Here is a 15,346-nt window from a genome sequence, read left to right as displayed (position 1 = left end):
GAATGACTGCTATTTGAAAAAGAAATGACTCTATGTTTTATTTTGAGTACAGGTCTTCCTGCGAGAGTCCTTGGAGCACAATTTGGAAAAGCAGCGTGAGGTTGAGGTCTTCAAGGCAGCCTTAACAATACAGTCACACATCATGGGCTTTGTGGCACGGTGCGTGAAATGAGCTTTGCCTATTAAACTGCAGGAGTAACTAATATTTAGTGTTTATTAACCAAGACCTTGTTACTGTTGTGTTCTTTCAATTTAAGTAGCTATAATGTCTAACTCATGAACAAAAACAATGGTCTGTGTAGAAATTGTCTGTAAAGAGTTAAAAATTCAGCAGTATTGTGGCAGAATAAACCAGGAATGCATTTATTGCATTATGTGCCTATCACTGTGCTAAATAAACAGTAACTAAATGCACTGGAGAATCCTATGGAGTTAACTGCAAAGGTTAAATTATTGTTATTAGGTGTCACTGTCTTGTCAGCAGCCTAAAGAGCCTTGTCAGCCTAGATAGAACAGTGGCCTCCCATTATCAATATGTGCTGCGGCACAACCTTCATATACACTTACAGTTTTGTCTTAGTCCCACGCCAATGTCCCATAATATCTGTTAATCCTGTAAAGTTTACCCAGTTTGCTTCCAGTGATAGTAAGGCAAAGGTTAAATCAGCTAGCATTACAGTGGAATAAGACAAATTTGCTCTTGTCAATCAGAACCTGAATCCTTTGTTACTGAACTCCCATCTCTTAGGCCTGAAGTCTAGCTTTAAACTTGATCCAATCAATAAACAAGTCAAGCATTGAGGTATGATAAAAAGGTACATGTGTACAAAGAATATCTTAGAGAACATGCATGTGCCAATGACATTGATGCAGTCATTCTGGAGCTGCATTTGCACTTATGAGGCAGTTGAATGGCTATATCTTTTGTCAGGCACACAATACGAGCCATTGGCACCTGCTTAGATAGTCTACCAGTTTACCTGTCATTGTGGGTAGTTAAATCTGCTGCAAATCTTGCCAGACCATTCCAAAAAATATTTGCCTCTAGGGGCTCTGCATGCAGATATGTGGGTATGTTACAAGAAAACTCTTGCACATAAGTGGATATTTAAAGCAGAGAACATCTAAGTACTTCACTTTAGTAAATAACCCTTAAAGTAACAGTAGAGCATTTCTGAAAACCAAAGCTATGTTGCTATGAGTTTCAACAGATTAATTTTGTTTGCATTAATCAAGCCAGCAGGGACCCTTCAAAATGAATATCCCCTATATCCTCGCATCTGTCAAGTTTGAGCTTCGAATATAAAATAACAAATGTTTAATGATGCCTACTTTATAGGTTTTTGTAATCTCAGATTACAAAGTATCATACATTATGTATTAAATCTTGACCACTATCAGGCATCTGTTTACCTTTGTATGTCTGCAAAAAGTCAATGGTAGACAGTTCAATAGCTGTTTGCATAATGAGGTAATCTCTTTTCATGTGCATATGAGCCCTGGCTGTATGTATAAGAGAATGTGTCACCCAGAAAGGCATCCTGCTGTGTGTAATTACTTTTTCTGTAAGCATGGCATATATCAGAGCCTATTCTTTCTCTTACAAGACACTGTTGTGCCATGGCAAAGAAAGATAGTGCTGTGTTTAATATTAGCTTAGCCAGGATTTAGCTGCACTTCTGTGTAGGTCTGTACATGGCTTTTATAGTGGGTGTAATTTATATATCAGTTGTTCCTTTGCAAGTGACAACTGCTGTAAATGAGTATCATAAATAGAATGGATTATGTTTTATTGATTCTGGTGTGTGAAACAAGCTTGTTGTTTATTTATTCAGGAAGCAGTACAGAAAGGTTCTCCACTGCATCGTGGTCATACAGAAGAACTATCGGGCTTTCCTTTGGAGGACAAAGTTTTTACGTCTCAAAAAAGCTGCCCTGACCTTCCAGAAGCAGCTGCGTGGGCAGCTAGCCCGGCGTTTGTACAAGCAGCTCCGGGAACAGAAACGGAAAGAAGAAGAAGAAAAGAAAAGGAGAGAGGAAGAAGAAAAGAGGAGGAAAGAGGAGGAAGAAAGGCTTAAGAAAGAGGAAGAAAGAAAAAGACAGGAAGAAGAAAATCTAAAGAAAGAGGCAGAAGAAGAACGGTATGTTTATTTGCATAACTAGGAACTATATTCAATGCTTCTGCATAAGGAGGGCTTTATCTTATATTTGCTGAAACATAGCTGTATCTGGTATATATCACGTTTGGCCGTTGTTGTTTTAAACAGTGTTGCATGCTCTATACAGATTATTTAAAAAAAAAGTTTAACTCAACACAGACCAAATCTATCATTTAATTTGGTTCATTTGTTAAAAGAAAAAACAAGCTTGTTGCACCAGGCTGTTGTATTTAGCTAGTGCATTTTACATCATAAAAAATATACTGTGACTTTATGTAAAGGCACATTTAGTGTTCAGTTTTTGATATATGTTTGTTTTTAAAAGGATGACACAGCAAAAGTTATTTTTTATCCAGGGGATCTGTTTATTAATGCTTTCACCGAAGATTCAAACATTTTTCCATTTGAATCATATCTTATGAACCTTGGGCAAAAACATTGATAGATAGAATCTTATGTCCCTGTAGGTGGAAAATGTGTTGGTAATATATTATATAAGAGGAATTCAGAACAATAAACTGGAAGTGAGATGAGTCCAGAGCAGATGCCTCTATCGCTATAAATTAGTAACAAACCCAGAGGTGTAAGGCCTTGTCTTCACTGACATTATGCAAGCTTCAGGCTGCTTAGCAAGGAAAACATGGCATTCTTCATTTAGCAAGGAAAAACTTTTAGCACTTTTACAGTGTCTTTTCTGATATTTCAAAAATCCTATTTAAAGCATTTGACAAAAAAGGCACTAGGCATAAGGAGTAGCATCAGCATTGAGTTGTGACTGTCCAAACTGCTGGGCTGACCAAAGGTTTGTTTGTTAAGTACTCAGGTGTTTTTACAGCTTTATATTGTTACTTTAAATTAGTACTACCTCGTGTACTGATAGCAGCAGGCTTACTACTACATTTTTAGCAGTTTTGGGCATCAGGTATTTAGTGAGAAAATGTTAGTTATCAGCTAAATGCTCTTAGCTGTATATGTGAAAACAGGGCAGTAACTTACGTATGTTTATTACCTGTTTCTGCAGTGAAAGACAAAGACAAGAGGCAGAACTACAAGCCAAGCAGGTAAGTGAGTCCTCATTCTCTAAAGCCGAAGTAGACTTAAAAAATAAAAAACTGCGGACAGGCATTTTCTTTATTGCAGAAAGGACAGACAATGTCTCCTTTGCAGTAAAATAAACCCACCAGCCTGTTCGTAATTTTTTGAAAAGTAAACTTACCTTTTCTTCCTTCCCAGTCCAATTTGGGGTTCGTAATTCTATCCATCTTCATTGGTCAGGTATGAATTATGTTTTTTCTGCTCATGTGCACATGAATTTATTTGTTCTGGGCAGCCAGCTATGCCAGGATCATATACTAAGTTGTGCGAACACATAGAGTGTGAACAGGCAAGTAAGTTTGCTTTTTTGTTTTTTTTTTGCAGAAGGGATCTTCTGCAATAAAGAACCTGCCTGCTTGAAAATTATATTTTTTAGGTTTAGTTCTGCTTTCAAATTTGATTTATTTGAACTACATGCATTTTGAGGCTAAATAAATAGGTTTTTTGATTCAGTCATCACATTATTTGTGTTAATCATTCAGGGAGCCTGTTATTCATATTTTTCAGATTATAAAGTAAATCTGCCATAGGAAAAGGGCTACTCTTGCTGTTTTCCTCCTAAAAATCCTAGTGGCATGGCTACTATGCTGATCCAAGTTTCAGTACTTTTGGAAGTATACAACTTGGAACACATATACAGATCAGGAAAGAAAGATACAGATCAACAGGTATTTGCAGAGAGGATATCAATGGGAAAATGTTTATTTGGCAGGGCAGTAACACCCAGCCAAAACCTAATATAACAAGTTTCTTAGGCCTTATGCATATTATTACACTGGAAAGCATAAAGTATAGTTGTAGCCCAATCATTATTTTGAGTACAGTATGGAAAAACCATATCCTTCATCAGGTGTCATTTGCTGTTTGAACTTTTTTTTTGCTTCCTGCCACAGGTACAGAAAATAATGGTGGCATTTCCCCATAAGGTGAAATAAAAAGCCATAGGCATGCCCCAATCCATCCAAAACTAATTACCAGTGCAGTTGATATAAAAACTAGGTCAAATGTCTCATGAAATCTGAAGATACTGACTGATTTTTCTGAAGTGTATATTTGTATTCAGGGTCACTTGAGAAACCTTAATTGACAACTCCTCATCTTATAAACTCCCCACAGGGACGGTCTGTAGTCACCATAGGACAACTTTTGAACCGATCTGTGATGGTCATGGCTCCACCCAACTTACTGTCGTTTCTGTACGCTGTACCAAATGCATCTTCTGGGGATTATTCCCCCTTCTTCTTCCAGACATGGGGGAGGGAGCTGGGATACTCTTCAGACGCAGAACAAAAAGCAAAGATCCTATACCTTGATTCATAATTTGTCAATAAGTAGCCCATTTCCAAGAAATGGGATACAAAATACTGGCTCACTGGTACAGGTTTTTTTATGCTGCATATATTCTGGTCTTGCCCCTGATTCACCCCTTCTGGGACCAAGTGAGATCTCTCATGGAAAGACTCACCACACACCACTTACCTGCAGACCATGGGTTTTTTTGCTTCACCATAATACCTTGTCAGTAAATGAATGAGTGAATAAGGGCTCCATTCTTAGACACCTTATCATCGCTGCAAGTTGGGCATTCCAACTTGCTGGAAATCTACCTCACCACTGACATTAGGTCTTTGGTTGCAAAAAATGTATTATAATAATGGAAGATTAGGCAAGTGTGTGTGGTACCTCTGACAAATTTAACAGTGTATGCACGGCAGTTGGGTGTACTACAGAAATACTCCAGAATTTAAATGCCTCCTGGACCCTATCCCTTCCTGAAACTGTATGATGTAGACCACTATAGGATATCCATATCTTGTTGTACATGTAATTTATAAAGACACAAGTTTTTTTTTTTTCTGCCCGACCTGCTATAAAAACCATGCTAAATATCTTGTTTATAGTTGTTTAGCTGTAAAACCTCAGGAAATTGTCTGTTATTATATCACTAATATATCACTTATGTAAATATATCACTTACCTTGCTGCTTTTAAAATCCTCATCCAAATATGTCAGCCTATAGTGTACCCTAAATTGGGATTTATATGATATAGGCTTTTCTGCTCACAAAGCTAACCAATGTTAGCTAATGAATGTTTGTATTAGTGGAATCTGAGGATTGTGACAATTGTACTGCAATTAGTACAAAATTCAATTGTAGCATTTAAAAAGTTTTGTGAAAGGGGTCTAATACATTTTTATTGCTTGTGATTGTAGGCTGAGGAAACTAGAAGACATCAGGAGCTTGCTGCCATGTTGGAGGCCCATACAGAGACTGGAAAGAAATCTGATTTAGAGAAACAAAAAGAAAACAAGCAGGTGGAAGAAATTCTTAGACTTGAAAAAGAAATTGATGACTTACAGCGTATGAAGGAAAAGCAAGAACTGTCTTTAACAGAGGCATCTTTACAAAGGCTTCAGGAGCTCCGTGACCAGGAGTTAAAACGCTTAGAAGAAGAAGCATGTAGAGCAGCTCAGGAGTTTCTCGAGTCTCTTAATTTTGATGAGATTGATGAATGTGTTAAAAACATTGAAATGTCTCTCTCTGTTAGTGATGTGGTTCCAGGTGACCTCAGTGGCATTGCTAGCTGTGAGAAACCAAACTTTAACTTCAGTCAGCCATACCCTGAGGAAGAGGTAGATGAAGGGTTTGTTGCTGATGATGATGCATTTAAAGATTCACCTAACCCTAGTGAACATGGGCACTCAGACCAAAGAACAAGTGGAATTAGGACCAGTGATGATTCATCTGAAGAAGATCCTTATATGAATTACACAGTTGGACCAGAACATTCAGCTGTGCCAAATAACACATTAGTTCCCAAAGGACAAGAGTCAAAAACATTCAAGAAAACAACTGGAGGAGAGCCTGCCTACTGTTTTCCAGAAAAGGCACGCAATGAACCAAAAGGTCTTGAAAACCTTATTATCCAAGATGGGGATTATGACTATGATCATGATGATTATCAAGATGGGGCCATCACCTCAGGAAGCAGTGTAACATTTTCTAACTCACACAGTAGTCAGTGGTCTCCTGATTATCAGTGTTCAATAGGGACATACAACAGCTCATCTGCTTACAGATTCAGTTCAGAAGGAGCCCAGTCTTCCGTAAGTTGTATTAGGATTCTTTTTTTGTTTTTACAGTTTTGGTAAATATGTTAATATATATGAAAGCCTTATGGAAAATGAATATACTTTAGGTTTATTTTTACAAACCACATGGAAATATTTTACATAGGGCATTTTACATTTTTTCCAGAAAGTACCCAGTTAACCCTTTACCTGGTACAGCATGCATGCTACGTACAGAAAGTGAACTGAATGATGTCTGTGCAGGTTTTCATTTATATAGCTTATGGTGCAGCTACAAGTAGTTAGTCACAATCAAATAGACATGTGTTATATTGTTGAAGGGTTTTGATTCATTCAGGTATCCTCCTGAGATCTAGTTACATCTGGGAAAGCTGCTTGAGTAAGTGGGGAAAAATCTTACATATTTGAACAAGTCTGATTTAATTTGACATTTTAAAACAAGTTGGGTTTAAATACTACAAGCTAATCCCTAATTATGGTAGTGGGATACAGAAATGCAGCCTCCAGTGTCACCTTTGCTACTTATATCTTTCAAGTCTTATACAAACCTCTTTACAAAGCAAACTTTACATGTTTTTAGTGGAAAGTACAGATATAGTTTCCACAGTCTTCTGTTTGTCTTCTTTTTTTTTTTACTGGAAACATGTAAAAATTTACAAAACCTGAGTTCTGATTATGTTTATTCTAGCCCCACACTGTGCAAACAAAGATTACTAGAAAACCTAAAGATATAGTTAACTACAAACCACAACAATTTCTGCATACTAGAAATTGGGCCGCTTTTTTACTTAGAAGTAACGAATGTATGGTTAGTGCTTTTTTTTATACATGTAGAAGAGAGCAGTTTTCTATAGCTAACCTTATCAGTGCATACTGGTAAATAGTGTGTCATTTAATAAGATCTATTTATAAATGTTTTCACCAATGATTCACTCAACGTTTGTCTCTCATTTACACATTTTTCACATTGAATTTAATTATTCATGATCCATACAATTCTTATAAATAACAGTGTAAAACAAATTGTAAATATTGGGTAAAAGTTGGGTGAATCTTTGGAGAAAACATTCATCTACAGACCCCAATTAGTCAATTAGCTGAATGATTTAATAATCTAAAAATTTTGGAACATTGGTCATACTAATTCAAAACCGTATTAAAAGATAAAGAGGATAAGACATAAACCACTGGAGAGGTGGGTATAACACCTCTCTTATTGCAAGGAGTCATTTTAAGCAACTGACATAGTTGTTCCATGCAGAGAGAGAGCATTTTTGTAGCTGTTAATCACCATGCTCCGAATGGTTAGTGTACAAATCCCTGGATTTATTCAGTAACAAAATCACTGAAGAGTTAAACTGTTAAATGCAAACGTAATACTATTGTTTTATGGTGTGTCTGTAAATTCCTCATGTGGTTTATGCAGATTTTGGTGAATACAACTATAGTTCTTACATCTTCTACAGATTTACTCATGTATGTTTTTAAAAATATTTCAAATGTTTTGAATAAAAGTGGTCCATATTCATATTCTAGAAGTGTAGGAGTAAGGAGCCCATAGATAGTAGCAATGAGCAGAGGCGCCCAGAATCATATAAATGCATATTTACACATTCATCCTCATGTTACACGTACCACAATAAAAGGTAATAACTATATTATTCATATTGAAGGGAGGTAAAGAGAACAAGAATAGATGACTTTCTTACCACTCACGTTTGCTTTCCAGTTTGAAGACAGTGAAGAAGACTTTGATTCAAGATTTGACACAGATGATGAGCTTTCTTATAGACGAGATTCTGTCTACAGTTGTGTTACACTGCCTTATTTCCACAGTTTTCTATACATGAAAGGTAGGTCACTCATTTAGTAAAGTATTGATGAACTTTGATGAGACTTATTTAGGTTTAAACCTCAACCAAATTTTGTTTATTCCATATCTGACACCCATAGACATAGAGATTTATTGAAATTATTGGTTTCTTTTGTTCTCCTTCTTGATATTTGCCTTGTGGTTGTACTCATTACTCAAGGGAGTTTACCATTTTCATAAATGAACTGAACATACCTTTAGTGGGGTACTTATGTTTCAAAGCAGGTTACAACTTTCTCATATCAATTTCAGTGCAGAACAAAGCTATGAAACAGAAAATGAATTGTATATATAAAAAAGGAGAGATCCAGTTTCAGTACAAAGAACTGTAACATCGGTGACTACTAGACATAGTGAGTTCAATGAAAGACACAGCTTAGGGTTTGCTGGATCACCATGCTTCACCAATGAAAGTGTATCCTCTCCAGTCTATAACTAAAAATATTGATGTTCAAAGAATTTTATTTTAGGTTTAAGATAGGGATGCACATGTAAAATTTAGTTGACGGAAGATTCTTTAAAAAGTGTTCTGGATCTTTTGTGACACCAGATACTCTGAAGTAAAATATTAGCAGACTGTTTGTGTAAAAATCAAATCATTCTCCTCCTCATGTCCACTGCATTTGGTTTTCCTAAACAATACCCAAATTTTAACACTTATTTGTTTTTTTATGAATCCATATCTATTATTAGTTGTTCCTTCATTGTGACATCTACTAAAGTAAATATATTCAGGCTCTTGTCTTGCTTTCTTTTGTCTGTGATGTATATGGGTAAGAAGTAAAGGGGGGAGCACACGTGTCACGCTATGTTAAAGAAACCCACTGCTTATAGGGCACACGTTCAGACACTTGTGCATAACAAGAAACAAAGAGGTCATACTGAGCGGTACTTCTGATTGTTACAGGTCATGCCTATTGTGTGTTTATAGCTGACATCTGGAGAGGGAGAAGCGTGTGATTTAAATCAAATTAAAATAAATTGCAGATAGATTGGTAGATCAAGGAAGGCTCTTGAGTAGAAATCTTTCTGAATGACCTTCCACCCTTAAGCTATCTCAAAATAGAGATAGGATAGGGACACCTCGAATTTTTGTACTTATTATCTAATAGTAGCAGCACATCTATTGACAACTACTAATTATGGCACAGCCGGCATGTACTACCCATTCAGCTCTTTCCTTGACAAGGAGGAAAAATGAATACAGGTTTTCTTTTTGTAGGCTCTGTTTGTATTTTGTCTGTATTTTGATAATTTCTTAATGTTATATTCATTAAATACTTACTTTACAAATGTCTGGAACATCAAACAAGGCTTTCATCATCAAGTCTCACTGACATGAAATTTGCATTTTTTTAAATGTGCTGGTACATTATTCTTTTTTCTTTTTGTCAAACGATACTGGCAACCTGGACAATTTAGATTACAAACCACTTAAGTAACCCATACAGGTCACCTTTTCAGACAAAAACAAATCACTAGATACAGACATACAACACAGAAAACAAATGTATTAGTAAATAATTGCAACATTGTATTGTAGATATAGAATTAGGAAAGCAAATACAGTGCACTGTCACTGACATCATTGTAACAGGGGTAGCTGTTTTTAGCCTAAGGACAAACTGAAGTGGTCAAACTTGTTTTCTTAGCAGTCTCCATAAAGTCATTTTCCATGCTTAATGTGTATAGTTTACAGAGAGACAGGATTATAAGTATTCATCTAAATCTGTTTGGCTGGCTGGACTTATTAGGACCTAAGGAGAACTTGTACTTGACATATACAGGGCAAAGCATCAGGCTCACTAGGGTAGCCTGATTTGATTCTAATACTTTCTCTTCAGCACTTCCCCACCCATTTGGCAGTTGAGAACAGATGGAAAAGGGTTTCTTCATATTTGAACAGCATGTATTAAGTATTACCTAGGTATTTACCTTATATCTAGTGAGTTGAAATATTTATCAAATTCCCGCCTATAGCACTGCTCATAAAAATGTATAGAAAGTTAGATATTTTGTTGAACTTTGTTCCAATTAATTTTAACACAAATTTGTATTCTTTCACAAGTGATATATCAGAAAGATATGGGTTTGTTTTAACACAAATATTTGCAGCTTAAACATCTATATTAAAGATAAACATTGTTATATTAAGTGCTGACAATCAGACTCTAGATTAATTTATGTTAAAATCAAGCCTCAAATCCAGCTAACAGTGGTTTTTTTCATATTTCTTAACATAAATCTAGATAAGTAGGAGTACAGCTACCTTTCAAAGAGACAAATGTGCATTACTTCTGGTCTCTAAAAAAACTTCAGAAAAAATGTTCTAAGTGATTGTAATCAACTAGTTAGTCCCAAGGATTGGAACAGAAAAAACAGTTTATTGGAATTTTAGTTGCTTTAAATAAATTCTTACTACCTAATAGTAACTACCTAATAGAGTAGATATAAAAAATACCTAATTCTAAAATACACATTTTTATATATGTTTGTTTTCTTCATGGGCCAGTGCATGCAATAATCCATATTTTTACTTTGATTCTGGCAGGTGGGATGATGAACACATGGAAGAAGCGCTGGTGTGTTTTAAAAGATGAGACATTCTTGTGGTTCAGGTCTAAGCAGGAAGCCCTGAAGCAGGGATGGCTTCATAAAAAGGGTGGAGGGTCATCAACCCTTTCTAGAAGGAACTGGAAGAAACGCTGGTTCGTTCTCCGCCAGTCCAAGCTAATGTACTTTGAAAGTGATAGCGAGGAAAAACTGAAGGGGACCATAGAACTACGGGGAGCTAGGTAAGTTCTTTTGTGTCAGATTTGGTATTGATGTACCATTGATATTTTAGATTTAAAAACTCAAATTTATATTTAAACTTTGAACTTTCATTAACCATTCCCAAGGCATCACACATTAGTTTGCAAATATTACACACTTCCATATGTTTGGTATTGACTGTTTTTGTCCTGTAATATATGTTTACTAGAAAAATTGGATGTGATGCATAGCACAAATACTTTTTATATGACAACATAAGAGATGGCTACAATTTGTATTGCCTACTATATTCAGTAGAGCAGGCATTTCCATTGGATGCCACATAGGAGACAACCTGGATCTCTGATAATCAGCTTTGCCACCATTACCATCGCTCCCAGCACTACCGACAGGGACAGGGGCCAGAGATAGATGATGTCAGCATGGGAGTGCAGCCACATGGATAAAAAAAAAAAACAACTTAAAAAGACCACCAGCAACACATTTTGTTATAGTATCAAAATGAAAGATTACCTCCACTGTCCCTGTTACTGTGCATATGAAGAAATGGTTTTTACCCTGACAGTAAGAGCAGCTGATCTAATTCACAGAATGAGCCCTGTTTTTCTACCCCCCCCCCCCCCCCACTTCTCTCATTGGTCGGTTGCAGCATATTTAAAAAATACAACATGCTCTGCGATTGGTAAAGGAAGGAAGGTACATTGTTCTCATTATAAAAACCCCTAAGGTACAGCAGCTTAACTGTTTTTTTTTTTTTGTTTGTTTTTTTTTAATTGAATACGGGAAGAGCGTGATCCTGAAAACAAAAACCCTAGTGCTCAGCAAAAAAGTGAAGATGTATGAACACCACACAAAAAACGTGTACTGGGGGTGTTTTATGGTCCCTCCTCTAAAGAAGAAGGGACACTTCCTTTCTGACCTTCCGGGGCATAATGCTCCTTAGGGGGGCAAGGTTCTAAGCTGGCTGAAGCCAGATTGACAATACTATGCCAATTTAGCTGTAACCAAGCGGGTCCCATTCTCTGTGGGCTTGGCATAAACCTTCTCAGGTACTTGGGCTTGAAGTTCTCACAAAGAGAGATTCCCACTAATGTAGAGCCACGACGATAACACCAGTGAGCTCCCCTGATGTCAGGGCCGAGCCCATAAATAAACTTGCACCCTCCATCAAAACCAGTTACAACCACAAAACAAAACTACACACAGAAATCGTGTGACACACAAAAATACATAAAAATAGATAAATAAATGCCCGTGCATAACACACAGGGCAAGATAAAAAATTGCCAATCTGTACTACTTGCAGCTTTACTGTTTACCTGGGATAAACTGTATGTGATTCATGTGAATACAAAAATGTGTTGCTGGTGGCTGGAGTTTTCAAATTCTGTGGTGACACTGCTGTTGATGCCCCCTCCCCTTCCCATCCCTATTAATAATGCAATATGGTAATCAAGGTATTTACCCATTTATTTAGTTTGTTATTTTTTAACTTATATATGAAATTTGTGGAAATGCGATCTATTGTTATTTGTTGTTACAAAGATAGTTTTCTGTTTATTTAAGGGAGATCATTGACAACACAGGCAAGGAAAATGGTATTGATATTGTAATGGAAAATCGGACATACCATTTAATTGCAGAGTCACCAGAAGATGCAAGGTACGAAAATGCAATCTGAGACAAGTATAATTAGCTAATTGAATTAAGCAAAGTGCAAAGTACTAAGCACCTATTTTCCTTGGTCACCACTATGACAACCGTTTTTCTAAATCAAACCGAACTAAACCCCACAACACTCACTTGTCCCAGTTTCCTGGATGACATAACTTAATATCCGGCATGGCCATCACCTGTCCCTTCCTGCAATAAGGACCTTCTTTTATTGTATGACTACACAAACGTGCTGAAAGCTGATTTGTCAGTAAGGTTACAGCACATAATTGGTGTCTAATTAAATAAATGACCCCCTTGTAATGTACCATTAATCACAAAATAGAAATATGGGGTGAGGTTGTTCAAAACATATCATCATCTATCGTTGCCCCACAGAATATGTATCTCCTCTATATCATAGAGATGAGATTAGGTCTGTAGTTACATATTTATGTAGTTTATAATATTAGGGTTACCAGTAAAAGAGAAAATCTCATTAGAGACAGTCATAAAGTCTGGTAACATTTGCTATATGTTTGTTTTTTTTCTCATAATTCTCAGTGAATGTAATTTTTGTATGCTTTCTTAAACTGTTATGACAGCAGCACCATCTGTTGGTGTTTAACCTCCCAACCGCTAACCCCGTACTTTACCGTGCAAAAAATATTTGCAACTATCGATAACCCCGTACTTTTTCGTCTATATTAAAATCTCACTTACCTGGTCCCGCTGTGCTCATCCAGCGTCGGGTCCGTGTTCCAGCGTCATCCTCCAGCGTCGATCTCCCTCTCCAGCGTCGGGTGCCGTCTCCTATACCAGCGGGACCGGTAAGATGCCGGCCGGCTTCTTACCTGGTCCCGCTGATCGCCCCACATCGTTCTCTGTCCAGCGTCGGGTGCTTCTAACACAAGCCGGCCGGCGGAGAAAAAAAAAGCCGACCGGCTTCTTGTGCATGCGTGATGGCGTTGGCTCGTGTGCGGGAAATTCAAATTCAAACTCATTCATTCATTTTGTATTGGATTGAATACAAAGTCCTGTATCCAATCCAATACAAAATAATTAAAAATAAATACAAAGTATGTTTTTTGAATTGGATTGGATACAGGAGTTTGTATTCAATCCAATACATAATGAGAGTTTGAATTTTGTTCTCATTTTGTATTGGATTGAATACAAAGTCCTGTATCCAATCCAATCCAAAATAATAGAAAATATATTTATGTGGTTTTGTCTATTGGTATGTGACGGACACTAGGGAGGTGATTTCGAAAAATATATTACTATACAGTATACCGAATTATCGCATTTTCAGTGATTTTTGTGTTTTTCCTTTAATTTTATTAAAAGTAATTTTTTTTTTTTACATGATTGTGTTTCAAACATTTTTTATATTCATTATATCTACTAGACCCCTATTCAGACATATTTCTGTAAGTTAGAGGTCTACAATTTAAAAAAAAAAAATTCATGAAAACCTGTAATGCTTTTGGTACAGAAATCTAGACATCAGTGTAACGCTCAGGTGGTTAAGTAAAAGTCCAGTTGGAACAATAGCAACATTAAAGGAAACTTGTACTCAAAGAACCAGGGAGGCTGCCATTGCTAAATAAATAGGCACTTGTATTCTAGAACAAAAACTATGATTGACTGATGATTAACAAGTGTTTGTCAAAACAGTTATAATCTAAAAATATGAATAATTAGTTCAACTTCAGAGCAGAAATTAGCCAAAGATTTCTATTAACAATGTATACTTATTTACACCAAATACCACAAGATGCATCCCATTGCCTTTATTAAGCATGAAAACCTGTTTTGTGTGCCTTTATTAAAATAGCATTACACTTGAGATTCCTTTTGCTGGCAGTGCTTTCTAATCTGGTCAGTGAAACTCCTGCTGGGACTCATCCCTGCAGTTAAACCAAATACACACTTCCAATTATAGTCGTTGGAAAGGATCTTTCACGATCCTTTCCAACAACTATGCACTGCACGATGCATAATTGAGTGCTGTACATACAGCTCTGTTCTGCTGTATGCAGAGGGGAGGGGGGGAGAGCGACGGAGCAGCACCCTGCTGCACGCGCTCCCTCTTCCCTTACATTACGATTGTTCATCGTCCGTGGATCCGCCAGGACAATCGTTCAGACGATGAACGACCCACGCTGTACACACTCCAGATTCTCGCTCCATATCGGCCCTGAGAACCATTGGCCTCTGGTAAAAAAGGGACGTTGGTATACGAAGAGCACAAAATGGAGAGTTTCTGGCTAACATAGTAATAGTAGGCATCTTGTGGAATCTGCTGTAAGCCAGGATATTTGCTTTTTTATATTAAAATGGCTCTATGAATCATTTTATATTAAGTGGTTTCTTGTTTTTCACAAATATCAGAGTCTATAATAAACATTTGCCTTTTCCCAAATTTGCCCATTCGTTTAAACACCGTTTTGTAGCTGGTCCACAATCGTTGTGGTATGATAAATGTTAAAAAGAAGTAAACCTATAGAAAGTGTACTGAAAGGTGCCTTTTACCTAGGGAGTGGTTGTTTTATTAATGCATTACTGAAATACAGGTCAACACGCAGTGTTGCTTGTTGTGTTAAGTCTATTTTGTGACCCATGTCTAACTTTTCCAAAACACTGGATGAGATTGTGGGTATGTTTCTAGTAAACAAAGAGAACAGTGCGTAT

The 15,346-nt window shown here is 36.7% G+C and overlaps 1 protein-coding gene across 1 annotated transcript in view; it reads left to right on the top strand.

Moving 5' to 3' along the window:
- The window catches only part of MYO10 (myosin X), a 129,087-nt gene that overhangs the window by 100,403 nt on the left and 13,338 nt on the right, over positions 1-15,346 (top strand). The window contains exons 22-28 of the mRNA XM_072411863.1: positions 53-159; positions 1,836-2,141; positions 3,181-3,220; positions 5,470-6,363; positions 8,078-8,201; positions 10,773-11,016; positions 12,563-12,658. Coding sequence (XP_072267964.1) covers positions 53-159; positions 1,836-2,141; positions 3,181-3,220; positions 5,470-6,363; positions 8,078-8,201; positions 10,773-11,016; positions 12,563-12,658 — 1,811 coding nt within the window. The remainder of the gene's footprint in view (positions 1-52; positions 160-1,835; positions 2,142-3,180; positions 3,221-5,469; positions 6,364-8,077; positions 8,202-10,772; positions 11,017-12,562; positions 12,659-15,346) is intronic.

Source organism: Pyxicephalus adspersus, chromosome 5 (genome assembly GCF_032062135.1).
Source record: "Pyxicephalus adspersus chromosome 5, UCB_Pads_2.0, whole genome shotgun sequence".
Classification (NCBI taxonomy): Eukaryota; Metazoa; Chordata; class Amphibia; order Anura; family Pyxicephalidae; genus Pyxicephalus; species Pyxicephalus adspersus.
This window is presented reverse-complemented; position numbering and strand designations above follow the sequence as displayed.